Here is a 27,989-nt window from a genome sequence, read left to right on the forward strand (position 1 = left end):
CGTACAACTGAGCACGTATAAACAAGCCCCATTGATCGTAGAAGCTGCTCTTCAAAATAGCGGTGCCATTCTACGTCACCATAAAACTAATGGATGATGAGTGCACGAGGACGACCAAGCAGGTGCACTCGGTCGAATCAAAGCGTTTAGGGTCGCTGAAAAAATCTGCGCAAATTTGCATAATTAAATAATATATTTGGGAAATTTGTGCGTACTCCTCCGTCACGGAAGTGGCTCGACACGCCCACGGGAGCGAACAGTAGCTGTGGCATTCGTGCGGCCCCCAGCAACACAACCTCTCAAAAATAAAGACTTGGCCCCCTTTGAAGGTTATTCATGTATTTAATATAGCCCACAAGAAGCACAGCATGGCTTTCTAAACGGAAACAACGTCGGCTTCAAGACAGGTCCTCTCATTAACCAAAAGTATCTTGTTGCAGGAACTGCCTCACACGACCAGCGAGCTTGTGGTGGCATGAGGGAAGCCATGCGTACCTCGCTCACGAGCACACCGCACAGCTATTCGTTTTATTAGAATTCTTGGTAAATCAGCTCTTCATTCCCTCTGATCGCGTCCATCTACAGAGGGAAAAGGCAGCAGCGAGCTCTCCTTGTGCCGTTGTGCCCATTGATGCATGTGGTCCGGGTTCTCCGTTGGTATCCAGCCGGACGTTTTTTTTATCCTCCTTTGATGCATTAGCTCCACAATTTCTTTTAATTTCTATGACGGAAGCTCAATTACTTGTGATGTTGAGGGCTTCAGGGGGAATTCATAGGGCAAAAGAGCAGCGCAGCTATTTGGGATGGCAGCTCCTCTGGACCATTGAATCTGGGCCATAGCATTTCTTTGTTTTTCTGGGGGCTTCCCATGGGAATTGATCTCTTATCCCTTATTCTATTGCCTGGTCAGGCTCATCCTTGGTGAAATAAGCACCACGTGTGCGGAACTTGTCAAATACGGACAGCCGGACTCCCAATCACAGCTTTCTGTTTGTTTTCCCTTTCTAGCGCATTCTTACCCCCCTACTGCACGGAATAAATGTCTTTCAAGGAGTTCCTACGTCAGGCGAACTCGAAGAATCACACCGTCAAGGTATCGTACCGGAAGCTCCTGCCGGCGACTATTGGAGGCGTGATGCAAACCTGTACCTTCCAGACGCATCCCAGCTAAGAAGCCTTCTGTGAGGCCTGGAGATCTTTTTCTGTGTGGTCCTTCAGTTATTAGGAAGTCACCATGGATCGCACAGTTGAGAGGGCAAAAGTGTCCCTAATCAACTTCCTCCTAGAGGTTACGCCGCCTCTCCTGGGGTGCAGCCGGCAGCAACTGCAGAAGCTGCTTTCCATCAACTCAGAGACAGTCCTTAAGCCCTTTCTTGTAGAACAGCAGCCTGGGGTGTTGGTCATTGGCAAAGAAGCCTCGCGTGAAGCTGTAGCGGACAAGGCACCTGGAAGTGGGGTTCAGTTTGCACAGCCAGGGACAGCAGACTTCGATGCAGACGATGAAGAGGAGAACTACAACTTATATGTCGACCTCGGCTTTGTTGCGAGAGCTGGTGGAAGGTCATGCAGCGTCGCATTTCTCAAGCGGCCAGGCTTCAGCCTAGCAGACGAGAACACCGCCGAGCATGGAGCCCAGGAAGGAGAGGAAGGTGCGGGTCGGCAGGTCCACACTGTCACAAAACCCATAGGCCCACAGCTTGCCCTCATGCGTTGTGGGTTTGGGGAGGAAGAGAGCCTTCTTGATGTAACAGAGATGTACATGCAGCGCGGTTTTGGCCCACTGCTGAAAACCGCCTCAGAGGAGGAGACTGCAGCAGCAGCCGCCGAAGGAGGAGGAGAGGGAGGCGCAGCGGAAGATTCTACGGCCCGCGCATCTCACGGCATACAAACTGTGAGTAAAAAGCTTAGGGAATTGGTCCTGGCAGTGCAGCAAGCACAGCAAAACGTGGATATCCCTCTCATTGAACTGCCCATTGATTCGGTTATAAAGGCGGCCGTCATGAAAGCAGCAGCTGATAAGCGCAAGCCGGTAGTGGATGACATTGGCGATAAAATTCACGATAGTACATACCTTATTGCTTTACAAAGCCACGTCAATCGTTGGATCAAGGATATCCAGAAGGTTTGCAGAATGCAGCGGTAAGCGCCCATCCATTTTAGTTCCTTCAAACTCATGAAGCCTTTACCTTTTTTTGCCAATTTTAGAGTTTTCGTCCATATGTAAATTTCATGAGGCTGTGGCACAGGTCAACGCAAGTTCCGTAGACTGGTGAGCTGGCCCACAGTGTGCTGTCTCCACATGCTGCAGAGATCCTAGCACCGGCACTGCTGCAGAGGAGGTGAATTTCTGGCTTGGTTTCGAGCGGGCACTGAAACATGTGGAAGATCAGCTCAAAACTACCGAAGCTGAATTCACGCTGACTGTTCTGAAGCATACGAGAAAAGTTTTTGCTACAATGTCCTTTGAGCAAGACTCCGGACTAAAACAAGCGACAGAAGTAGTGCAGAACACGAATATTCTTATGCGGGATTTCCCATTGAACGACCTGTGCAGCGCACAAACTGTTGAACAGCTCACTCAGGCGGTACGCACAATCTTCGGTCACATGCGGAAGCTGAAGAATGCGACTCTCTACCCGTTAAGTCGTGCCTACTTCCTTGTAGAGGCGCTTAGTAGGGACCTTTCAACACAGCTCCTAAGCATCACATCAAGGCAAAATCTAATTTCCATGGCATATGAGGAATTTGAGCACACAGCAGCTGGCTGCTCAGAGTTGTTCCGCACTTGGGACGAAGAGGTGCGTCACTTTCGAGAAACCGTGAGGGAGTTGTCGAAAAAAAGGGGACTCAACGAGCGACCACCCTCGAAGCTTGTTTGTGAGCATGTTGTTTTACAAGAACGGATTGTTGAGGTTCGACAGTTCAGACGGCAACACCACCGGCTGAAGGAGGTCCTTAACAGGGTTCTTGGAGACGGTAGTGGTAGAGATGTCGCGGCACAAAAGGACATCACTGCAGCCTATCAAATTATTGAAGCATTGGATGTCTTGGACGTGACTCAAAGTGGGCAGGAGGCGTGGGAGGCCGGCCAAAAAGCATATGACACGCGTATTGACCGCGTGGAGTCACAGATAACAGCAAAGTTGCGAGACCGCCTTGGGGCATCAAAGACATCAGCCGAGATGTTCCGCGTTTTCTCGCAGTTCAATGCACTCTTCTTCAGGCCGCGCATCCGAGGGGCTATTCAGGAATATCAGACTAAGTTAATTCAGGTAGTTAAGGAGGATTTGAAGCGACTTCAGGGAAGTTTTCTCGAAGGATATCAGAAAATTGAATCGACAACTATGGCAGAGGTGCGAGATATGCCACGAGTTGCAGGGATGATTGTTTGGGGGAGACAAGTTGAGAGACGGCTAGATGCCCTCGTTCAGAGGATCCAAGATGTATTAGGCAAAGGATGGGAACAACACGTTGAAGGGCAAAGGCTGAAACATGATATTGACTTTTTTCGAGCCAAGCTCAACCCACAGGAGCACTTTGACGGCTGGCTCAATCTTGTAAGAGACCAAAAACGCCTGGACACAAGCGACCGTATATTTGTGTTGAGGGATTGGGGAGCTGGAAGATTGGAATTGGCTGTGAATTTCGACAAAGATATGCTCACTCTGTTCAAAGAGGTGAGGCGGCTCAGTCGCTGGCATGACATTTCATGGGACTACTGATAGTTGAGATGCGAGACGTGGCGAACACAAATGTAACAATAGTTAGCGGCGTGCATTTGGTGCGTCTGACCTACAGGTACGCCTGCTGTCGGCGCTGCAGTTCCGAATCCCCTATTCTGTTAAAGTTATGGCAGATGAGGCGAAGGTCTTGTATCCGTTCGCCATCACTCTTCAAGAAGTCTTGCGAACGTACGTTGAGTCGTGTGCACGCGTGGGAGACACAATTTCAAGCCCTGCACCACCATCGGGGGCGGATGCTGGAGCAGGTGAGGCCGTTGTGGCCTTACTAGTAGCTTCGTACCAACGCGATTCTCAGGGAAAACTCGCCGAGGGCATGAGCCTTCGTTGGGACTCAGACCGTCTGGAAACATATGTAAAGCGACTCGCAGAAACTGTTTATATATTTGAGGCGAAGGCGGAATTTGCTCTACAGCAGCACAACAAGGCTATCAAGGAAATCGATACTTTGAAGGACAAGCCTGTAGATGCTCCATACCAAGATATACTTGCTGTCAGTAGGACTAGTAGGGAGCAATAAGACCAGCGCAGGTTGCTTGCAGATGGAAGCAGAAAGCGAGGTTAAGCTGAGGCGTGAGGATTCAAGCTTGCTCGCTGCCATCTAGCATGCCTGTTGATTATGTGTGGAGACGAGTGTCTCTTCTTTGCGAGATAGTCAGAAAGGTATAGAAATCGTCCAAACGTATGTATGCTGCGCATTATAGATACGCGGATTCAGTGATAAGTTCTGTAGTCAAGCCGTTCTTTTCCGTGTGCATTGTAGGTGCTGCAAAACGTTCAAAAGTTGATCGAAGAGCAACACCTGCAGAATTACTCCAATATCAGAGGATGGACAAAGGTGCTCGAGAACCGTGTTGAAGCAATTCTGACACAACGGCTTATCAAACTAGTGGAGGAGTGGACCGTACAATTTGAGAACTGGCCAAATAAGGGCACCGCCCTTATTCAGAATGGCATTGTCTTGGAGATTCAAGTAAGCACATTCTCTTTGCATCACAGTCACTCACACTAGGCCCCTATGCTACGCGAAATATAACGAAGTTTTGCACCTGACTGGGCAAAAAGTGATTTGCGTACTCGTAATGGGCGGAATGTCTGTAGGTGAGTGATATACACGAGCGGCGTGCTGGTTTTTAGATGCATCTTTTCGTTTGTTGCAGGTTAGGAATCAAGTACTTCAAGTTCATCCAGCAGTGGAAGCAGCGCGGCAGCTCTGGATGGGATCGCTGCACCGCATTATGGCATCTGTTTGCTTGTTACCGCGATTTAATTCAAGAAACAGCGCTAGGCCTCTGAAGTTTGGGGGAGAACCGACAGCTTGGGATTATGAAGATTCTGAAGATGAGGCCCTTGAGAACGGCGATCCCATGAAGCCCAAATCAGGTGGTACCTACAGGGCGATCGCTTCTCGGATTCCTGCGGAAGTCATCGACAAAGCTCATTCCGCCATTGACAGTGAGACTTGATACTGTGTAGGCGACCAGGATTGCCTTCCGCGAATCGGGCTACGATTCAAGTAGCATCCTTGTCTCTTAGTTATGCTACAGGCCGTGATAGCAGAGCATTTGGGCCTTACTTGACTAGTCCCATACCCGGTGTGATTGTCCACAGTGACTCAGGAACGCATTGAGGGGTGTTTTGTGTTGAGGGTGTTTCAGGGGTTATGGGTAACGTAGAAGAGTACGTAGCAAACTGGATGCACTATCAAGTTTTGTGGGACGTTGATGTGAGTGAGGTGCTCGGCAAACTTGGAGACGATATTGAGACATGGCAGCAGCTACTGAACGAAATTAAGCAGGCTAGGAGTCCTTTCGACAATACCGAAGCTCGAACAATGTTTGGGCCCACAATTGTAGATCACCATCAGGTACAAGCGAAGCTCAACACCAGGTATGATGCTTGGCATCGCGATATTTTGCACGCTTTTGGGCAGAAGGTGTCTGCAAATGCGAGCTCTGTTTTCACTTCTCTGCACGCTATGGTTGCCGATCTGGAAGAACAAGGCCAAGTAGCAGATCCCACTGAAACTGCCATGAACGCGGCTACGTTTCTCTCAATGTCCGAGGCACAAATGTCTGCTCTCATCAGCAGCCAAGGGCTGATCGGAGATGAGCTAGTTTCAAACATAGTGTCGAATCTCACGAAATTTCTCCTGAAGTTGCAGGAGGCCAGCAAGTTAGAGCCAAAGTGGAGCACTACGATTGACACACTGAGAGCCAGTGAGCGCCTTTTGGAAAGACAGCGGTACACGTTTCCGAGTGACTGGCTGTGGATCGACCAGATCGAAGGCGAAATGGAGATGTTTTCCCAGTTGTTAAGGCACCAAGGGATGATGGTAGAACAAGCGAAAGAACAACTTGTCACTCTTGTGACGCAGTTCGCAGCGACACTTCAGGAAAAACTTCAGCAGCTGTACTCCGATTGGATGTTGCAGCGTCCCGTGAGGGATGATATTGCGCCTGGCCACGCAATGAGCATCCTGAGACAATACGAGCAGCAACTTGAAAAGATAACTTCCGACTACGAATGTGGGGAGAAGGCAAAGGCAGCCTTGGGTATGGAGGACACTGCGTTGAGCTCCGGGGGCGAGACATTTTCACCGTCTGCTCTAGCAGAGGAAATCGCAGACATGAAGGGGGTTTGGGAAGCCCTCGGTGGGCTGCACAAGGAGCTAACTGGGCTTCGTGAGACTGTGTGGGCAGCCGTAGTTCCGAAACAAATTAGAACTTCATTGGAATCGCTGCTGGAGAGAATAAAGCAAATACCAGCCCGGTTCCGCCAGTATGAAGCATTTGAGGAGTTGAAGCAGAAGATTAACAAGTTTCTTTCGCTAAATATGCTAATCACCGACATGAAAACGGATTCCCTGAAGGAGAGGCATTGGAAGACCATCCTTTCCAAGCTAAAAATCCGAAAGTCCGTAACAGATATGACAATCGGAAATCTTTGGGGTGAGTTTTGCATACGCGTAACTGTGCATGAGTAGACCAGCAGTTGGCATTTCCCCCACATGTAATGTCCAGTTGCAAGTTAGGCTGCCAATCTCTTGTGTACGTTTGGAGGATAGTAGTGCGGCTCAACATTTGAGGAGTAATGCAACGAGAAGTGCAGTTGGAGTTTTGGACGCCTGCATGCGGTGCAGATGCTGACTTGACTGCAAACGAAGCTGAAATCCGCGAGGTCTTGATACAGGCACAGGGTGAGTCTGCCTTGGAGGAATTCCTACGCCAAGTTAAGGATGCCTGGAGAGAAAGGGAATTTGTCATGGTACCCTGCGGGAACAAGTGCAAAGTAATCAAAGGCTGGGAAGACCTCTTTCAAATTATCGATGACCAGCTGGCATCACTGCAGTCCATGAAGATGTCCCCTTTCTTCAAGGTAAAACATGTGCCGCTGAGCAGCTACAGGTTTCGCCTATTTGGCTTTCAGTGGGAATCCTTGAGCTTTCAGTGGAAATCCTTGTGAACAAAAGGTGCCGTCAATGCATATTTGAGCACGCTGTAGATGAATTGACTCGACATGTATTTCTACAGGATAAATGAAGTTGACATCAGTCATCAGACAGAATGCTCACCCTTCTCGCAAGCGTTTCAAAGCATTATGTTGAGTATATATGGGAATTTGCGAATACGCACATTTCGCCGCACTCACGCAGGAGCGAGGCGTGGTTGTGCGCAGTTTACGTCAATTCATCTGCAAACTGCATGTGTAGAACTTCGCAGATATTCGAGGAGGAAGCTCTGGCTTGGGACGAAAAGCTGAACAGGCTGCGCATCCTTTTGGATAGCTGGGTGGAAGTGCAGCGCAAATGGCTCTATCTTGAAGGGGTATTCTCCGGTTCCCAAGATATTCAAATGCTCCTTCCTGCTGAGCATCAGCGATTTAGGGGAATCGACGCAGAGTTTAAGGGCATCATGAAGAAAGCAGACACCACAAAAATAGTCTTGGAGGTAATTCGCTGACGGTTATTATCTTGGGGGGAGCTTTCGAAAACGTCTAGTTTAGCTGCCCTTTTTTTTTAAACCGGAGTCCCCGTGGGGAACTTATTGCGAAGCATACTAAACACTCGAGGTTATAGTAAGTTTTCATTCACTCTGTATCATTGAGCTTTACTGGGACGATGGATGCAGGTAGCGTCCACTGAGGGTCTCGGTCGTCAGTTAGAACGATTGTCAGACTTGCTTTCTCGAATTCAAAAGGCGCTTGGAGAGTATCTTGAGAAGCAAAGGGAGCAATTTTCCCGCTTCTACTTTGTTGGAGACGAAGATCTCTTGGAGATGATTGGCAACGCAAAGGACGTGAAGCTTGTGCAGCGCCACATCAGCAAGCTTTTCGCCGGAATCGCTGCGCTGGAGACTGACCCAGAGGACCCTACAACAATAACAGCAATGACGTGAGCAGGGAAAAGGATATGTTGCGACAAATGTATAGCGAAGATGCCTTCTGCTCAGCCAAACGACAAACTCCAAGTGCATTTATTCAGGAGGGCATGCTTTGGTTGCTCCGCACTCGTTTCGTGTCCTGTGAACATGGTTATGAACGTAGTGGCTGCGTGAATTTTCTCTGCATGTCGGTTCTGGCGTGTGTTTCGGTTCTTATCAGATCGCGTGAGGGAGAAGTTGTTCCTTTTGTCAGCGGCGTCTCAATTCTTCAGTATGCGTCTCTCAAGGACTGGATGAGCGCAGTAGAATTGCAGATGACAGTTTCGTTAGCTGATAGTGTATCGAGGGCTTTAAAGCAATTGGAACAATTTGACGTGACTGAAATAACGAAAATGGCGACAGGAGGTGACCCTCTGGAAAATCCCTTCATCAAGTGGATCAAAGACTTTCCACTGCAGGCGTTGCTTCTAGCAATGAATATTCAGTGGACGAAGAAATGCGAGGCTGCATTGTCGGCAGATGACTCACAACAGCCAATGAAAGCAGCAGAACAGGCAGAGCATCCTTTGGAATCTTCAGCCTTAAAAGATTGCGTGACACTTCTTGGGTTCCTCGCCGATCGCGTTGTTCAGGATATAGGCCCTCTTGTGAGGAGTCGAATCGTTCATATGATCACCGAAGTGGTCCACCAAAGAGACGTCTGCAGGTGTGCTTTGCTCAAAGGTCATTACTTTACACCAATAAGTTTCTGTGCGGGGATAGCAGCACCATCAAGTGTAGAGACAGATTTCTAAAGGGCTTTGAATGGTAGTCTATATGTTTAGAGCATTTATCGCCGTACAGTTGGCTAAGCAAAGCTGTTGTGGTGATAGCTGCATGAATTTCCAGGTCCCTAGTGAGGAACAATATTACCTCCAGGAAAGACTTCGGATGGCTCGAGTGCATGCGTTTCTACTTTACTCATCCCCCGTCTTCGGGCCCCATAATTCCGCAGGGCCTGCTCAAAGTGTGCATGGCCGATGCGGCCTTTGACTACGGATTTGAATATTTGGGTATTTCATTTCTTCACGTCCTCTGGCTCTTGCTCTGGCTCAGAAGCGTTGTATGGCAGCAGTGTGTACACTAGAGGCAAAAAGAAAACGAGCAAAAGCACATCACTGAGTCTCATGGTCGAGCTACTTAAACTGCGTAATCATTAGCAAGCTTTGGAGTTCACTGCATTAGTTCCGTTGCGTTTTGGGGTGATGTATGATTGCAGGAATGGCCGAACGACTTGTGCAGACACCACTGACTGACAAGTGTTTTCTTACTCTCACCCAAGCTCTTAAGATGAAACTGGGTGGAAACCCATTCGGTCCAGCAGGTGAGAATTGCGGGATCATCGAATTGAAGATGTCGGTTGTGATTCCTGATAAATTAACCGATTCAGCTAGGCAGAGGCAGTGCTGCCACGTCTCAAGTTTAGGGCTAGTTGTTCTGGAGCATAGTTCCTGTCATTGATAGTGTATGTTTCTGCGTCCCCTCATCACGTGTTTCCAGGAACCGGGAAGACAGAATCAGTGAAAGCCTTAGGCTCTGCTTTAGGGAGGTATACTCTGGTATTCAACTGCGATGAGACTTTTGATTTCAATGCAATGGGTCGGCTCTTCTCGGGGTTGTGCCAAGTGGGCGCATGGGGTTGCTTTGACGAGTTTAATCGTCTTGATGAAAGGATTTTGTCGGCTGTATCCGAACAAATTTTGACCATCCAGGTGAACAAATTCGCGGGCCATAGTCTCCATCATTTTCTTTAGGCTAGGTTGTGGATGCAGCCTTACCGTTGACAACAGCCTTGGATGTGAATTTCGCACTTCCTAAGTAGAACAAACCTGGTTTACATGTGCCATCCCGGCTTTGTCTCAGAGCAAGTAGCGTGTAATCGTCGCGTCATTCAGAATCCATGTGTTACCTCCGCAGGTTGGGTTGCGTGAGGGGAAGAAGGAGATAGAATTGTTGGGGAGAGCGACGAAATTGAACACCAACGTTGGTATATTTGTCACGATGAATCCTGGCTACGCTGGGCGTTCCAACTTGCCAGATAACTTGAAACAACTCTTCCGTGAGGTAGCGATGATCAAACCTGATAAGCAGCTTATCGCGCAGGTGACGCTTTACGCACAAGGTTTTCGCTCTGCTGAGCGGCTCTCAAGCAAAATCATATCACTGTACGACTTGTGCGATAGGCAGCTGTCTAAACAGCCTCACTATGACTTCGGGCTACGGTCACTCAAGAGTGCACTTAGCTCTGCTGGAAATCTTAAACGCCAGCTACTTCAGGAAGAGGCAGGAGCAGGCACAGTTGTGGATGATCTAGAGATGGTGGAGACAGTGGAGCAGAAGCTTCTCATTAGGTCGGTCACTGACACAGTCGTTCCAAAGCTTGTAGCTCAGGATGTCCCTTTGCTTCGAAGCTTACTAATGGGGGTCTTTCCAGGCGCAGATATTCCCGCCCTGGATGAGAAGATCTTGCTGGAGGAAATTGAAAGACTATGCGAGGCACGTTTCCTGGAGGCAAAAGGGGAATGGCTTGAAAAAGTACTGCAACTCTATCAGATTCAGAGGCTGCAACACGGCGTAATGCTTGTGGGCCCAGTGGGTACCGGGAAATCTGCTGCATGGCGTATTCTGCTCGACGCAATGGAAAAGGTGGACGGCATTAAGGGAATGTCTTACGTTTTAGATCCAAAAGTGGTAGCAAAGGAACAATTGTATGGCCGACTCGATTCCACAACCTTAGAGTGGCAAGATGGCGTTTTTACTGCCGTATTACGGAAGATTTTAACAACGACACAAGAGTCAGGGAACAGCGCACAGCAGCGGAGACACTGGATTGTGTTTGATGGAGATGTTGACCCGGATTGGGCAGAAAACCTCAACTCTGCACTTGATGACAACAAGCTACTCACTCTTCCAAATGGTGAAAGGTTGGAAATCCCGAATTGTATTCGACTTCTTTTCGAAGTGGAAACCCTCAAGTATGCCACGCTTGCCACAGTCAGTCGATGCGGAATTGTGTGGTTTGCAAGCTCGGTCTTGCCTGACGAAGTGGTGTTTCAGCATCATCTAGAAGAGATAGCTGCTGGCACTGCGTCGACAGAAGTTATTCTTCAGGGAGTCGGAGGACAGGCAAAGGGAATCGACCGCAGTGGCTCTCGTTCCATTACTCGTGAAATGGCTCGTTCCGGTTCAGGAATTGTGTCGAAGGCAAGCGTCGGCAAATTAGTCTCCAAGGGGACCATGACGGGCGGCCTTGCCACAGGTGGCAGAGGTGCAGCTGAAGCTGTTGCGCAGGGCATAAAGGAGCGTTGCGTGGCCATTCTTCAGCCCTTCTTTTGTGCCGGGGGCTTTGCAAGCCAGTGCCTTGAGCAAGCAATGAAACACCAGCATATAATGGAGTTTACAAAAATAAGGTGCATTGAGAGCATGTTTTCCCTAATCAAGAAGGGCATCAGTCGCGTTGTTGACAAGAATGAAGAACTGAGACCGACGGGGGAATCTATGGACGATGACCTCATAGGCCAGTTCATTACAAAGGCAAGTAGTTCTTAGTCCCTGGGGTATTCTAGTGAACTTATGCTGGCCTTCATGTGTGCCCTTCGTCCATGGCACAAATCTGGGCCCGAAAGCCGCCGCGAGTGCAAGCAGTTGTACTACTGTTCGACGCTGTGTGCTGCAGTGGATGATCTTGTCCATTCTTTGGGGCATGGGCGGATCCCTAAGCCTAGCAGCGAGGTCTGCTTTTAGTGAAGAGGTGGCGCGCATTTGTGACTTACCGCTGCCTTCACAATTAGCATCTGGTGATGCGGATGGACAGACGTTGTTGGATTTTGAGCCATCTATTGAAGATGGTCAGTGGCACCACTGGAAATCTCGAGTGAAGCAGGTGGAAATTGACACTCAACAGGTGAGACTGTAGAGCCTGGAGCAATTGTGACGATTCGACACCACCATTCTGTATACGCTTTTGGTGTGGCTGTAGAATTTAAATTTTTTGTATATTTGCACTTTCCCACAGGTGAAGGACGCGACGCTTGTCATTCAGACTGTAGACACATTACGGCACCGTGACGTAGTTGAAGGATGGCTTGAAGAGAAGCGGCCTTTTATTCTTTGCGGTCCCCCGGGCTCTGGAAAGACAATGACTCTCACGGCAGTGTTAAAAGAGCGTCCTGATTTTGACATTGCGTTTCTCAACTTCTCATCAGGATCCACTCCTGATTTGCTGTTCAAAACTTTCGACCACTATTGCGAACTAACTAAAACTGCGGCAGGAGGGATGGTAATGCGGCCACTCGTTCCTGGCCGCACCCTTATAATTTTCTGCGATGAATGTAACTTGCCGTCTCCCGATAAATACGGAACACAGCATGTTATAATGCTAATGCGTCAGATTGCGGAGTCCGGGGGCTTCTGGCGCTCAATGCCACAGTTGCAGCAAGCATCACCTTGGGTCTGGATTCGCGTAGAAGGCGTGCAATTTGCAGGAGCATGCAATCCACCGACGGACGCTGGGCGTCACCACATGAGCAACCGGTTCCTTCGCCATGCTCCTATAATCTTCGTCGACTTTCCAGGGAAAGAATCACTCATACAGGTGATCCGGCGTCACTTAGTAGATTTTCTCACGTCCATGGCTCCCGTCAGCTAGCTAGGTTCATGTAGAATGTGAGAGAGTGTCCTTTTTAATTCAGATCTACAGGACGTTCAATCGGGCACTTCTGCGGCCGTTTCCTGACCTGTATCCCTCGGCCGACCCGCTAACAATGGCAATGGTGGATTTCTACATTTCGTTTTCCAGCACATTCACAGTTGACCAGCAGCCCCATTATATCTACTCTCCAAGGGAGCTGACAAGGTGGAAACTGGCCTTAGCAGAGGCAATAACCGGGGGCGGAAAATTTGATGCAGAAGCTGTGACTAAGAAGTCATCTAGCGACACAGGCTGGGATAGAGGTGCACAGTTTGCCGGCGCAGCTGACAGTGACTGCATAACTCTGACTCAGCTCGTGAGAACTTATGCGCATGAGGGACTGCGGATATTTAGTGACAGACTTGTGACGGAGGCAGAAAGGGAGAAGACGGATGCAATGCTTGACGAAATCGTGCGGACGTAAGTTCACTCAAAGGCGTACCTTTCAACATAACTGGATTTTTTGCTGAAGTTGCTGGGATGCGCGATATAAAAACTGTTAAGAGCTATTTTCGAAGCCTTAGAGTGCACGCAAGCGTAGGTTTGCGCAACTGGGTGCAGAAGTGGCTGAAGACCTAGGTGTATTACGCCAGTTTTGGCTCCCCCGTTTTTCAGGTCATTTAATGTGTTTAGACTGCTTGTTGCTGTGGCTGCGGTGCTTCAGGCATTTCCCTAGCGTCAGCGATGAAGCGCTGCAGCGCCCCATACTCTTCACCAGTCTGGCAAGTCGCCAGTACTGTGAGGTTTCTATGCCAGCTTTGCGTTCGTTGCTTCAAGGGAAACTGCGCGTGTTCAATGAAGAAGTTTTTCAGGTGCAGTTGGTATTTTTCGACGAAGTTCTACACCATGTTGCACGCATTGATAGAGTATTGAGGCAGCCTTTGGGTCACCTGTTGTTAGTGGGCGCGTCAGGAGCAGGGAAGACGATTCTAACAAAGTTTGTCGCGTGGATGAATGGTCTGAGCATCTTCCAAATAAAGGCCGGCAGGAATTACAACACAGCATCATTCGAACAAGACCTCCGAGTTGTAATGAAACGAGCCGCTCTGAAAGATGAGAAAATCGCATTCGTTATTGATGAATCCAACGCTCTAGGTCCAGCGTTTTTGGAGAGAATGAATGCTCTTCTGGCATCAGGTGGGAGGCCGAAGTTTCATGCGGTCTCGTAAGGCGCTTCTGGCGCTGACATGTGCGGCCACCGTAGATGCTACTTGCTGCATTGAAAACGCTAGAGCATCCCGTATTGAGTCCCCAGTTTGAAGTTTTTGCTTTCGCGTTGCAGGCGAAGTACCAGGGCTCTTTGAAGGCGACGAATACACGGCTCTAATCAATGAATGCAAGGCAGCGTATGGGAGCGACTATCTAGGTAGTGGGGAGTCTTCAGAGCTGTTTACCCGTTTTACGAAGCAGGTGCAGAGGAATCTGCACATCATTTTTACAATGAACCCGGCGAACCCCGACTTCCACAATCGTCAAGCAACCTCCCCCGCTCTGTTTAACAGATGCGTAATCGACTGGTTTGGAGACTGGGCTCAGCCTGCAATGGAGCAAGTGGCGTTCGAGTTCACTGACTCAATTGAGCTCTTGCCAGACAGCTTTACACCAGAAGCTATTATTGGTGCAAAGCCAATTAGCAACATTTTGAAGGAGACTGTTGATAAGGCAGAAGAAGAAATGGCGCTCGATGGGGATGATCTTGCGCGACGCAGCAGGCTGGCTACTGCAATTGTGTCGTTCCAACATGCTGTAGCTAAAAGTAACGCTGTTCTTTCCAAAAGCGGCCGCAAGTCAAACTATATGACACCGCGTGACTTCCTTGATTTCTTGCACCATTTCCGCGGGCTTGTTGCAGAGAAGAGCGACGCAAGTGGAGAGCAACAGCACCATCTACAAGCTGGTTTGCAAACCCTAGCACAGGTAGAACGGCAGGTTGGGGAGATGAGAGCGGAACTGACAGAAAAAGGTGCAGTTCTCGCAGAGAAGAACGAAGAAGCTGAAAAGAAAATGCAACAGATGATAAACCAGCAGGCAGAAGCTGAAAACAAAAAGAAGGGAGCGGAAGTCCTAGCGCGCAAGCTCGATGAACAGACTGGTATCATCAAGGAACGTAGAGAGGCAGTAGAGGCTCAGCTTAGCGAGGTGGAGCCACTACTCAAGGAAGCTGCAGAGGCCGTTACAAACATCCCAAAGAAGAGCCTTGATGAACTAAAAAGCATGGCTAACCCTCCAGCAATGGCAAAGGTTGCGGTGGAAGCTGTCGCAGTGCTAATCACAGATGCTGGAGAAAAGCCTGTTTCTTGGGAAGATGCAAGAAAGATTTTGAAAGCCACAGACTTCATTTCTAAGGTACACTCAAATTCAGTGTGCGATTGTTTCGTGGTCGCGTTGCTTCGCCTACGATGCTTGTTACGCCTCATCAGGTCGATTCTTCGGGTTTTTTTCATGCTTTTGTGCTCAGATTCTTAACTTTGACTGCACATCTGTTAGCTCGGCTACTCGGCGAAGAATCCAAACGAAGTTTCTGACTGGCGACTGGGATATTGAGCGGATCAACAAGGCCTCTCGCGCAGCAGGACCGCTGGCCCAGTGGGTTGAAAGCAGCGTGAAATTTGTTTTGATTAGCGAGCAAGTAGAGCCACTGCAGACTGAAATCGCTCAGTTGGAAACTGAGGCACAGGAAAACGAGGCGAATTTACAGGAGCAGCAGTCCCTTATTACTCAGCTGGAAGGCAAATTGCAGCAGTACAAGCAAGACTATGCTCAGCTGATTAGTCAGGTACAAAGCATAAAGCGAGAGATGGATGAGGTCCAGAAGAAATGCGCGCGCTCAATGTCACTATTGGAGAACTTGGGGTCGGAAAAGAGTCGGTGGTTTGAACAGTTAGAGCAACTGAAACTGGCTACTCAGACATTTATCGGAGACAGTTTGCTTGCAGCTGCTTTCTGTGCGTATCTTGGCTTCTTTGAATACGCGGATCGGAATCGGTTACTTGAAGAGTGGAGGGCAGTGCTCCAAAGGGAGTGCATTCGTTGCCGCGCCGACCTTTCTTTTGTCGACTTCCTTTCAACACCTTCGGAGAGGCTTCAGTGGGCTGCTCATTCTCTCCCGCCAGATGACCTTTCAGTTCAAAACGCAATTATCCTGAAACGATTCTTGCGCTATCCTCTTATCATTGACCCTGCTGGTCAGGCAATTAACTTTTTGACTTCTTTCTTGTCCTCAAACAAGTTGTCCAAGACGTCTTTTTTGGATGGAAACTTCCTCAAGGTTCTGGAGAGCAGTTTGCGGTTTGGTTCTACCTTGGTGATTCAGGATGTTGAGAAGGTAGACCCGATCCTGAACCCTGTCCTCAACAGAGAAACACACAAACTCGGCGGCCGTGTCCTGATCACTGTTGGTGACTCCGAAATCGACTTATCTCCTGCCTTCTCTATGTATCTTGCGACGCGAGACCCTACAGCACAGTTCACACCCGACCTCTGCAGCCGCGTTACAATGATTAATTTTACTTTAACACCGTCCTCTCTCGTAAACCAGTGTTTAAACCTTATTCTGAAGAGCGAGAGATCAGATATAGACAAAAAGCGGTCAGATATGCTCAAGCTTCAGGGAGAATTCAAAGTTAAAATACGCGAGCTAGAGGATTCGCTGCTTCTTGCTCTCTCAAATGTGAAGGGAAACATTTTGGATGATGATTCCGTGATGTCATCCATGGAAATGCTAAAGAGGCAAGCGGCAGAAGTCGCGACTGAGGCCGCCCACACTGAGGAAATAATGGCGGAGGTCGTGCAGACTAGCAATATGTATTTGCCGTGGGCTCTCGCGGCAGGCCGTATATATTTCACACTTCTCAACCTCTCATGCGTTTCACCCGTTTATCAGTACGACCTTCGCTTCTTCCTAGGTACGTTTATCATATCATTGGCTTTTGCTCGCCTAGAATGAGGGTTTCGCTGCAGCGTATGTATCATTTACCTTCTAAAACTGAGTTGTGTCTGGTCGCAGGCATATTGCATGAAACCCTAACAGGAGCTGCAGGCTTGAACGATTTGAAGAAGACAGATTACGCGGAGAGGCTGGCTGTCCTTTTGTCCGGTCTTTTCTCAACAACATTCCAGCGCGTAGCCTATGGCTTGGGGTATTATGATAGACTAGTGTTTGCGTTGCAGCTATGTTACATTAGGACTGAGCTGGATCTTGGCCTGCCCCTGGAATTGCCAGAGCTTCAGCTCCTTTTACAGGGGTTCGTAGAGGATCAGGGGTCTCAGACGGTTTCATGGACAAATACTCTTCATGGGGAATTGACCGCTGAGCAAATGAAGGCGCTACAGAAATTGCTGGCGCTTCCATGCTTTTCTGGCCTTCAAGACCACATGACAACGCATGAGTCTGAATGGATTGCGTTGTTGCGGTCTTCTGCCCCTGAAACAAGCATTCCTCGTGGCATTTTCACTGCTGAGCCACATCCGTTGGCAGACAAGAAGATTGGCAGTCAGCGCTCTATGACTCTCGGAGAGTGGATCAATCTACTTCGGGAGCTACTTGTATTAAGGGCCTTGAGACCAGACCGTGTGACTTGTGTTCTAATTGAGCTATGCGAAGGTGTTCTTGGAGAGAATTTCCTTTCCGTCCCCGAACTGACGCAAGACCTGCTTAAAGAGGTTGTTGAGAAGCAGGCAAGCAGTACTTCTCCAGTTTTATTCGTCTTATCTCCTGGCTCTGATCCAAGTAGTCTAATTACTCACCTGGCCTCCGCTGTCCAGCAACCCATCAGCTCCGTGGCAATGGGCAGCAAGGAAGGGTTTGAGCTTGCAGATAAAGCCATTGCCAAGGCAACTCGACAGGGCACTTGGGTTTTATGCAAGAACGTCCATCTTTCTCTCAAATGGCTCCAGGATTTGGAGACAAACCTGCATCGTGGCCAGGCACACGCGAACTTCCGCCTGTTCCTCACCATGGAGTACAATCCGAAGGTTCCCGCCACGCTGGTTAGAGCGTCTTGCACCTTTGTGTTCGAGCCACCACTTGGCATCAAGGCATCCTTGTACAGGTCGTACGCGATGCTCTTCGGTGCTAGTGGTACCCGTGGAGTATCTAGTCGAAGCAGTGCTCAACCGCAACCTGTCCAGCCTCCCGCCGCAGCCCGTTGCCGCTTGCAGTTTCTTCTAGCTTTCCTGCATGCTATTATACTGGAAAGGCGAAGATATGCACCTGTCGGCTGGTGCAAGCTTTATGAGTTCTCTGAGGCTGATCAGAAATGTGCATTGAGCATAGTAGACTCTTGGCTTGCCACCGCTGCACAGCGTGGTGATACTCTCTCCGACCATGTAGCTCCAGAGCGACTTCCTTGGACTGCAATACGAACACTCATTGCACAAGTGTGCTATGGGGGACGACTGGACAATGCTGTTGATGAGCGGTAAGTGCATGCTCCTGCTTAATGCCTCAAGCAACATCTTTGACGCTCAGCGACTTCACAGTGGACTGGTGCTCAGTGTCATTTGAAAGTTTAGCTCTGTCTTCCGTTTATGATGCTGGAGCGAAATGCGTTGTCACTTGTATCAGGGTCCTGCGGTCGTTCGTGGACTACTTGTTCCGTCCAGAGGCGTTTGAATCTGATTTCTGCCTCAATATGCCGAACCTGGGGAAGGACGTGGAGGATTCGGAAGCAGAATTGTTGCGAGCCCCAGCTGAGCTCTTCAAGACACACGAACAGTACCTTGAATGGGTTGACTCACTACCGCCGCGGGACATGCCAGCATGGATCGGCTTCAATTCGCGCGCTGAGTGGCTGTTGGCTTCCAGGCAGGCGCATGCCTGCATTGCCAATTGGTCCACTTTGCTGCTACGCGGCAAGGAAGAGTCACTAGACTTCCACTCTATCTCAGAGAGCATTATGAAGGGTCTCAAACGCCAAAAGAGTGTTGCGGCAATAAGCGATGAAAAAGAACCTGATGAGGCTCCGAAAGCGACGTCGTGGCTCACTTTGCTCATCCCCGTCGTACAAGCTTGCCTAGCTACTTTGCCAGAAAAACTTCCCGTCTTACAACGGACTGATACGATGGTGCAAAATCCAATGTTCCGTTGCTTTGAGCGTGAACTAGCAGTTGGTGCAAGGTAGGCCCTTGCTTTCTCAATAGTGTTTGTTCAGCACCTTATATGCAGGTTAGATATGGCGGTGCTCCTTTAACGAGTAAGTACACAAGAAGATTTGCGACGTTGCTATGGTCGTGGGTTTCCTTTCCTTCAGGCTGTGTATGCTGATTCGCGAATCTTTGGGAGAGCTGCTGCTCGTCTGCAAAGGTGAACTGAAAATAACCAACTCTCTTCGTGAGTTGGCAACGCTGATATCTTCATCGAAAGTTCCAGGGGAGTGGAGTCAGGTTTATGTCTCTTCTCAAGAACTGACTGTGAAGGAGTGGCTCGAGGATTTTAGCCGTCGTTTAGCACAACTAGCGATGGTGTCTCGGGAATTCGGTGCAGAAGGAAACGACAAGCAGATCGAGGCAGCTATGAACTTACTTTCACGACAGCGTGACGATGGAGAGCTGTCTCAATGGAGAATTTGGCTTGGAGGCCTGTTTTTCCCGTCAGCCTACCTCACAGCGACCCGCCAAGCGGTCGCCCAAGCTAAGGGGTGGTCACTTGATGATTTGGCCGTGGAGGTTCTCGTTGGTTCTGTCGAAGCTAAAGATGACCAGTCCTTTATTATCACTGGGTTAACCGTAGAAGGTGCAGCGTGGAACGCAAGTGAAAAGGTTCGCTGACCTTATGGAACTACAATAGGTTTAACGATTCAGTTTTCAGTGCCTTCACACGACTTCCCCCATGCCTAAGGATTGTTGATGTTGCTGTGAAATGCGCCTCAGTGTTTGGACGTCGCTGACACGATTGCGTCAAGTTTGCCGCCGATGGTCATGCGTTGGTACCACAAAGGAGAAGGGTGCAAGTTCAAAGAAGATGGGCAAAAGTACATTTCGACCCCGCTGTTTTTGAATAGGGCCCGCAAGTAAGCGCATATCACTCAGCTAAACAGCTAAACAGAACGCATGGCTGCACTGATGTGGAGAGATATGCACACCGCTAGAAGTTGTTTGCTAATTTACCTGTGATTGGTTTTCCCTCAGGGACCTTGTAGCTTTTGTAGACCTTCCCGCTAGCGAACAATACCCACCCGCCCTGTGGGTGCAGCGTGGTATGGCCGTTCTCTTGTGGGGTGATCTTTAAAGGCAGGATTTGCTGCACACAGAGCACTGCGTCCTGTCACTTTGAACCATTCAGCCAAGCGGGTTTCGCATGAGGCTTGCTGCCGCTTGTGGACGGTTTCCGTTCTTTTTACTTTGCAGCAGAGTAATTGCAACAAAGAGCTGATTCTCGTGGGCCTATGCTATCCTGAAGTTAAAACTGAAAACAAAGCCTCTGCTCTTCAATCAATTTGCTTTCGATTGAAACTGCAGCAAATGAGGCTTCTCTGACGTCACATGCAACCCACCACAAGTTGCCCAGTGTTGTTACGCGTGCAGACCCGCTAGCAACGCAGCCTAAGCGGCGAATGAGTAGGCACTGCTGAAATCCAGTGTTTTTGCGTGGAGCGCGTGCTAATTGCCAAAGCACTAGGGAGAATTAGGACGACTAGACTGTCGTAGCACGCTTCATTCGAAAGGAGTACGCATCGCATTGCATAAGCGTAGGACTTGCTCATATATGAGCGCACTTTGTAACAGTCAGCGTGAGACTTTCTTTCGGACCACAGGCAGCACTGGAAGTGAAATGTCAGGAGGAGCCACTGTGCGTATATCTCCCTTATCCAGTGACTTTGTCCGAAGGTCGCTGGAGAACTGCAACGCTGCGCAGGTTTGTAATCCTCTCTTTAACTCCTCACCGTGGAAGAGAAGCATACGTGCATGCATAAAATTTTTCACAAACGCAACTCCAGATCTAAGCTGACACTCACCACAATTCGATGTCGCGCAGCAATGTGCACTGCATCACTCCTGCGAGCCTGAACTGTGTGAGTGCTGTCCCGTCCATACAGTTATTTGCGCCAACAATAGCGAAGGAATTACGTTGATAACAAGCGTTCTCAAACACCGTTGAGACGAGACCAGCATGCGTTATATTACAGTAGTAGAGGCCGGCACCTTTGACTGTGATTCTGGTAGAACTGACTTAGAGGTGTCTACGGCTACGCACCACCTCAACAACGGCCAACAAACAGTGTAGCAACAGAAAAAACCTAGTCAAAAAACGTAACGTTCTAACGGCTTTTTGCCACTCTCCCTGGGTGGCCAGTATGGAATTCAGTGGCTCTTCCCTACCTGAGAGGCTTCATATCAGCCGAGAGCTTCCAAGTCAAAACATGTTGGAGTGGTGACTCCCTTTGTGCCTTCTTGTGGCCAAGACCGCATAGCTGCCGTGCATGCACATGTGCAAGGCCGCACTAGCGAGAATGTCGGTCGTGTATGCCAGGAGGTATTTGGGCGGGCAGGCACAAACACACAACTAAGACACTTTCTCTGGAGGGCCTTTCCTTGATCGAATCCCTAAACCCTAGAGTTGCCTGGCTGTAGGCGGAAGCAAGGTATTCTCAGGTAGTTTGGTGCCTAAGGCAGCCGAAGTTCCAGAGTGATCCGTAGAGTGGAATTTTGGTTTAAGTGTAGTCCCACTATTTTTGATGCAAGCTGTCTCCGTCGTAGGTAACGAACTTGTACGGTAAGCTTGCCGCACAATTAGTCCATACTCGAATATCCTGCGCTGATCGGTTCCCTCCGGGCCTTTACCCTTCTGAGAAACCTACTTAATACACGAGTGCCACCAAGCCACAATTATGGCATTACAGTAGTGGTGTTTATCTAGACTGCAGAGCGGTAGCGAATTACTTGAGCGCAAGTGAGCGATGTCCCGAGTAAACGGTGAGGTGCAAAATGTTATGATAAAACTGCAAATGGGGAGGTGCACCCACTCAAAATACCTGCACGGCATATATAAAAGCTATAAAAGGTACTAGTTCGTCATGGGACTTCATGCAGCACAGGCTGCCGTAGAAGCTAACAGTCAATAGGCACTTTCCCAGCACATTCTTGGCCTTGCCTCCAAAGCTCTTGCATGTATACTTCCGACAATGCTTCCGGTATTTCCTAGTTGTTCATTTTTAACATTCATAAAGTTACCGCGCATTCAGGGATTTCCTAGATATTCGCAGTAGAGGGCGCAGTGCTTCTTTGTTTGATTGAGGCTGCTGCCGCTGCGGGGAGACCAAGCAGTCCACGGCGGGGCTGCAGCTCTCATGTTCGGTCGTGCGGAAACATCTAATAGCGCATCTACTGCAGGCTGTGGAATAGGGGAAGTGCTTTCCAAGGGGATACTGCCCTTATATCTGAATTTCGGCCTGTCTCGGTTCCTCCCCACACATCAAGATGGTGAGCAACACCCGTAAAAAACATGCTACAGAGAAGAAGTGGCCTGGAAGAGGAGGTCCCCAGCAGATTTTGGAATTGGGTGAACACATGAAAATTGGTTGGAGTGTTCCTCAACATTAGTGCTGGGGAATATAGGGGTTTCCCCAGAGTACATCACTGTAGGGGTCTTCCACAGCTGCTTGGAGCACTTCTGCTAGGCATTGATTCCCTGCACGGCGCATGGGGTTGGTTCTCCCTTAGATGCTTTATGTGGGAGCTCCACTCATTTATTTTGCAACATGATTTGGTTATGAGTCTGGGGGCACCTCGTGGAAACGCCAAACCGCTGTGGGGCGGGTGGCTGATGCACTGCTCGATCCATCCCCGCTATTGCCTCTTCGTGGCTGCTCCTTGCTTTGTTTGGCATTTGACACTGCGGCAGAGAGGCTGTGCCTGGGACATGACGGTTGCTGTTTATGTGACTTCGCGCCTGTTGCAGGTTGGCATCACGGCGCACGAACTGAGGCAGAAGGCCCCGAAAGACCTTCAGAAACAGCTAGAGGACCTCAAGAAGGAGCTCTCTCTGCTGCGAGTCGCAAAAGTGACGGGTGCGACTCCAGCAAAGCTCGCAAAAATCACACAAGTTCGGAAGGGCATCGCCCGCGTTTTGACTGTTTACAACCAGAAGAGGAGGGAAGAAGCCAAAAAGTTTTTCAAGGGGTGCAAGCATAAGCCCAAGGACCTGAGGCTCAAGAAGACGAGAGCCATAAGGCGAAGGTTGACTTTGTCGCAGCGCAGGAAGATGACTGTGCGGTGAGTGGGCTGGTGAAAGCACGTCCCACGTCTCCGCGTGCATGCTCACCTGAGGTTGTGTCTTCACGCTGTGGAGGATGTGATCTGAGTTTTTTCTGCTTCAGGCGTACTAAGAGGGTACAGAATGTTCCGAGGAGGAAGTACGCACTGCTGGCTTGAAGTCTCCGCACTCATTAGCAGCATACACCTTCTGGGGAGGCCAATCGTAACGTGCTAGGGTATGAGCACTGCATTTGGACGCTGGGCTACGTTCCCAGTTTTGCAGTGCTTATGTGGCACAAAGTAGATCAGCAAACGCGCCGCGATGCAGCGGCGTTCCCTGCTGCTGTGAAGCAACAGACTGCATCCAACTTCCTGTGTGAATATTTTCGAGGGTTCTCGCCGTACGTACTCTTATGTACCCTGTGGCAGGAAGGCACGTGGCTCACAGGAGCATGCTGTAGTACCCTCCCAGCCAAGCAGAGATTACAGTAGAAAATGTAGCCTTCCAATATCCTCGTGGCTTGGGTCATCTAGAGGTCAGGCAGGCTGCTCAACGGCGGCAGCATAGAATAACTGAGAGACAGTCTTAAGGCTCTGCAGGCGATACTTCAGAATGCCTCTGCGTAGCGCAGTGTGCACTTCAGTGTACGGCCGCTAAGTTGCTAGGCCTTCGCTATGGAAAGTAGAACAGTGCAGGGTGGGTGGGTTTGCACACGGCGTGGTGACCGCTGATCAGTTGGGAGCGTGAAAAACGTAACAAAACACTGGACCGTCGATGCGCCATCGCGCAGTCCCGTTCCGTACTGTCAAGTGTAGGCTAGCCAGGCAGATGGCGTGCACATATCCCAGTGGAATTAGTGCGATGCTACTAACTAAATTTGTGCTACTCCTGTACTCGTTAGCCTTTGCGGCACTGCAACCACAGAACGGAAGCCGGAGGCGTCAAAGTTGTGCTCAGCGTCGCTTCGAAGCGGGGAACTCAATCGTGTGCATAGAATTGCTCTAGCTCTACTCTTGCAGCGCCTCTGGGCGCTGTTCAACGCGCAAACGATGTGGCCTTCACGAGCTGGTTACCGCGGATCCGCCATCGCCAACAGAGCGATACGGACTAGACTGGCACTGGGGGATGAAACTGTCCTCCGCCTCCACTAGACAGCCGGTGCTTCTGGGCCCTTTGCACGGCTGAAAGTGCCACCCAACAGAAATTCTCTGTCAAAGTTACTATCTAAGAGCCGACCCTTGTCCACCTGGCGGCGTTCCTGCCGCAGCTGCGAATCATACATGCACAAAGCGTGTTGAAGCTGCCCGTAAGCACTTGCACGCGATAAAACATTCAGCAGGCTGTGCCGATACCGCCAGAGCTCACTGAAGAGCACATGCAATGATGAAATGACTGGAAATCATACCTTTTCCTGTTGCTTCAGGAGGTGCTGTTGCTGTTCCAGGGTGCTGGCATCTCCAGTACCCCAAATTTCTAGTTCCTTAACATTGAGAGGTACCAGGAAATTGGCCGTGAGACTACCTTCAGCAGATGGCGGTGAAACGGAAGCATCTGCTCTCGGCCTTGATGAGGAGGAAGTCGCAGTGGCGCCTTCAACCGTTGTGGTGAGCCCAGAGAGGCTATCGAGTGGATCAGGCCCCTGTGGAATTGGCTCGTTCATCGTTTGTAGCATTCGGCCCGGAGAATACGTGCAGTCGCTCTTGGTAATGTAGCAATCCTTCATTTCTGCCGTTCCACAAGAGCGCACAAAAGCTAACAGTATTTCTACTCACACAGAGCAATGGAGAAAGCTACATCCCCTTAGCGTGCTCTAAATAGAGTAATTCTCCTGTTTAGTGCACGCGTCCCCTGTGGCTAGACGAGCAAGCGCACCGTCCCCAATCCAGAAGCGGAATGCACCAACTTGGCCTCCAAAGCCCAAACCGATGGGATGAAATTTGTTTTTCGTATTTAGATAGACAAAGTTCCTTCCCAAGCCGCTCGTTCTGCAAAAAAAAAGCAGATACACCGAGAAGAGCATGGCTAATCTGGAGCGACGCCTCGTCTACGGTAACACTTAGTCCAATCCAGTTCCACCGATGTAGCCACTAAAAGTGTATTTCCTACCTAAGGACATTCAACTGCGGCTCCAGCGAGAAGAGACACGTGTTATCGTCGCCAAAGAAGTTGTGCCCTCCTTCTTTCAGTTCGCTGAGCGGCAATTCACATGAGCACGGCCACCGACCAGAGGCATCACACCTTTTGCAGAGACCAACAGCCCAAAACAAAATCAAATCACTGTTTGCGTGTTTCCTGTCCTATTACTGCCCTCCGCACTTTATAAGACACAATATGGAAGCTAGTCCCGATGCTGCGGGTACAGCTGCACTGCATTCCCGTACCTTGAAATGATTGCACCAAGCACCTGGCCCTCTTCTGTTTTGACAACGGCCACCATTGGAGCAGAGTAGAAGAAACAATTTGCGCAGAGTCTACTGAAGCTTGTCCCTGAGCCCGCAAACACCATGCATCAAACTCTCAATAAACGACAACGCCCTTCCAGGTGCAACACAAGCTACATAAATAGCTGCCACTTGTAGTTTCTAAATGGTAGAAAGCGAGCATGTACGCCCTTCAGTGCCAACTTGCCGTGCTTCCACGATGCATAAAGGCACGTCCACGGAGCCTTTGGGGGAAAAGGGAACATGGTCGACGTCATGCGCAGCTGCGGACGATACAAAACGTGCGTGCAGCATGCAGATAGCCTCGAATAACCGTTGCACAGTAACATGTGCTTTAGAATACTTGTATGAATGTGAAGACCATACCCCTGATATGTGCATCTAAACTGGGGGTGGCCTACGGGGGGACTACATATCTATTGGGGGGAGACATGTACAAAATCGCTGTTTCCCTCAATCTACGTACCACGAAGGCATGCTCGTCAGTGAAGCATCTGCTCCTCGCATCTAGCGTTCCTTGGCCGTGCCAGCCCTTCGTTTCCTCAGATATCGCCTCTGCGCTGGTGGTGCGTTTCCATGCCGGAGTCTTCGACACCCCCCGCCCAGATGAGCTTGAGTCCGCTGTACCCTTAGTCGACTCCTTAACCGATGAATGGCCTTCATGTTTACGACGAGCTGCGTAAACCTGAATCAAATACAGTTGAAACAAAGTCTACGGATTTTCTGTTCAGTACCAGCCTCCGTGCAGAATCGTTAACAGCTCAGCAGATGGGCACAATGCGCCTGTCGCAACGTCGAAAGCGAGGCTATCGAGGCGTGCTTACAGTATACTGCACATCTATCGCGCTAGAATCATTTCTCTCCGGCTGCGGCTGGCCGTCGAACACAGTATCGCCCAGCAGGTGCGCTGCAACTCCAAGAGTGCACAGCGCCGGAAGCACCGGCAAGGCCGCCCTGATCCACGAGAGCACGGCGAAGACCTCATTGCGCAGGCCACCACTGCCGATGGTTCCTGAACTGGCATGAAGAATAGCTCCAGAAGCTTGGGCAGCCAGCTCTGTGCTACTAGTCCCTCTGCGGGTGCCACTGCCGGTGCCATTGCCCACAGAGCACTGCCCAGGCATCTGCGTTACTGCCACGGCCGCAGCAGCCACTGCAGCTGCGGTGGAAGTGGCGGCGTGAACACCTGTGGGAGCAATGGCCTCTGCAAAAGCGGAAGCCATTGCTCTCACGGCAAACGTGAAGTTCAACTCCTCCGGGAACATCAACTTCAGCGCAGGCGCCGCATCCCACGCCGAAGCCGTGTGGACACCACGGGCATTAACACCCTTGCTCTGTATTTCTTGGGCTTGGTTGCAACTCAAGCCGCTGGTCGTGCGAGCCACTTTGTCCTGGAAGACCGGGCTTTTAGGGTTTATCAAATACATCATTTCCAGATAACCGTACTGCAGTATTTGCATTAGTGCAACACAAGCGCGCGTGCTGCAGCCCAACGATACATACGTGATACTCCGGCGGCTGCTGCTGCTGCTGACGCTGCCGCTCGCGCTGCGTTGTAAGGATCCTCTTCTGCACACAAAAAATGAGACAGGCGAGCCACATGTACAGACAACCGCACCAGTTAAGCACTCAGAGCCCAGCCAATCATATATTTCGAAGCGACGTACGCAGGAACCACGCACAGAAACAATAATATATATAAATATATATACATATATATTTATATAAATAAATACATATTTATATATTTATATATATTATAAAGGAACCCACTGACGCGATGGCAACAAAGAGCCTCTAGACCTACCGAGGATCAAGAGAAAAACCCCCAATGGACTCCAGAGAATGACGGACATGCTCATTTTCCTCCGTCAGCAGACTGCGGGGCTGGAAGCTCCTGGCTATCCTCCCCAGCATTCTCTCAGTAAGAAGCACTTCCGTCTCCGGAGCTTCTCCTGAGCAGCAGGAAGAGATAGAGTCAATGACTTCCTGCAAGGCAATGCTGTTTGCTGTCTTCAGGGCCTCCAGCTGCTTCTTGTTGGCGCGGGTGCAGCGATTGCCCATAATGCTTGTCGAAACGCCGCTGTCAGGCGCCAAGCTGCTGTTGCTTAGAATGGCAAAGGACACCCCATGGGGGTGAGGGTGCACCTGCTGCTGCCGCGCTATTTCCTTCAACGTCGGCAGCAGCAGCATCGCGTGGCCCTGTAGTACTCCAGGGAAAGCTCGGACAAAGCCGAGCAAAGAGATGCGTGCCTTCGACGGCGACAGCTGCAGCAAAAACAGAAGCAGTAAAAAGGCATATAAAACCTTCACAGCACAGCAAGCGTCAGTGCCTGTGGGTCTTCCTTTGCTCAGTGCCTCCCTCTATGGGCGGTGCGCTCAGGCCACTGTCTCACCTCATTAAGGCCAAAGTGGCTTAGCAGCTGCTGCAGCTGCTTCGGCGTCAGCTTCTGAGGATTCAGAGGTGCTGGTGAGGTGAAACGACTCGCGGCTTCCCCCATC

At 49.9% G+C, this 27,989-nt stretch overlaps 4 protein-coding genes across 4 annotated transcripts; 2 read left to right on the plus strand and 2 right to left on the minus strand.

Moving 5' to 3' along the window:
• Positions 1-1,234: 1,234 nt before the first annotated feature.
• On the plus strand, positions 1,235-20,079 carry ENH_00048840 (Dynein heavy chain protein, related; the record flags this gene model as incomplete). Its single annotated transcript, XM_013581144.1, has 25 exons — positions 1,235-2,139; positions 2,309-3,677; positions 3,799-4,233; positions 4,504-4,713; positions 4,901-5,195; positions 5,399-6,691; positions 6,883-7,118; positions 7,463-7,690; positions 7,871-8,133; positions 8,343-8,828; positions 9,011-9,174; positions 9,381-9,485; positions 9,662-9,873; positions 10,079-11,620; positions 11,838-12,065; positions 12,177-12,755; positions 12,853-13,271; positions 13,516-13,988; positions 14,134-15,197; positions 15,310-16,756; positions 16,858-18,271; positions 18,418-18,969; positions 19,103-19,610; positions 19,722-19,861; positions 19,980-20,079. The coding sequence occupies 25 exons, from the start codon at positions 1,235-1,237 to the stop codon at positions 20,077-20,079; spliced, it is 14,667 nt and encodes a 4,888-aa protein (XP_013436598.1).
• Positions 20,080-22,268: 2,189 nt separating this feature from the next.
• ENH_00048850 (ribosomal protein L35, putative) lies at positions 22,269-23,222 on the plus strand (the record flags this gene model as incomplete). Its single annotated transcript, XM_013581145.1, has 3 exons — positions 22,269-22,271; positions 22,750-23,063; positions 23,168-23,222. 3 exons carry the CDS (start codon positions 22,269-22,271, stop codon positions 23,220-23,222), a joined length of 372 nt encoding a protein of 123 aa, XP_013436599.1.
• A 971-nt stretch (positions 23,223-24,193) lies between these two features.
• Positions 24,194-25,483, minus strand: ENH_00048860 (TLD protein, related; the record flags this gene model as incomplete). The annotated part of the gene is made up of 5 exons (XM_013581146.1): positions 24,194-24,313; positions 24,452-24,771; positions 24,919-25,031; positions 25,153-25,236; positions 25,428-25,483. 5 exons carry the CDS (start codon positions 25,481-25,483, stop codon positions 24,194-24,196), a joined length of 693 nt encoding a protein of 230 aa, XP_013436600.1.
• A 117-nt stretch (positions 25,484-25,600) lies between these two features.
• ENH_00048870 (TLD domain-containing protein, putative) lies at positions 25,601-27,988 on the minus strand (the record flags this gene model as incomplete). The annotated part of the gene is made up of 5 exons (XM_013581147.1): positions 25,601-25,750; positions 25,954-26,172; positions 26,312-27,056; positions 27,295-27,755; positions 27,884-27,988. 5 exons carry the CDS (start codon positions 27,986-27,988, stop codon positions 25,601-25,603), a joined length of 1,680 nt encoding a protein of 559 aa, XP_013436601.1.
• Position 27,989: the final 1 nt, after the last annotated feature.

This window comes from Eimeria necatrix, genomic scaffold (assembly GCF_000499385.1).
Source record: "Eimeria necatrix Houghton genomic scaffold, Enh_scaff37, whole genome shotgun sequence".
Lineage (NCBI taxonomy): Eukaryota > Apicomplexa > Conoidasida > Eucoccidiorida > Eimeriidae > Eimeria > Eimeria necatrix.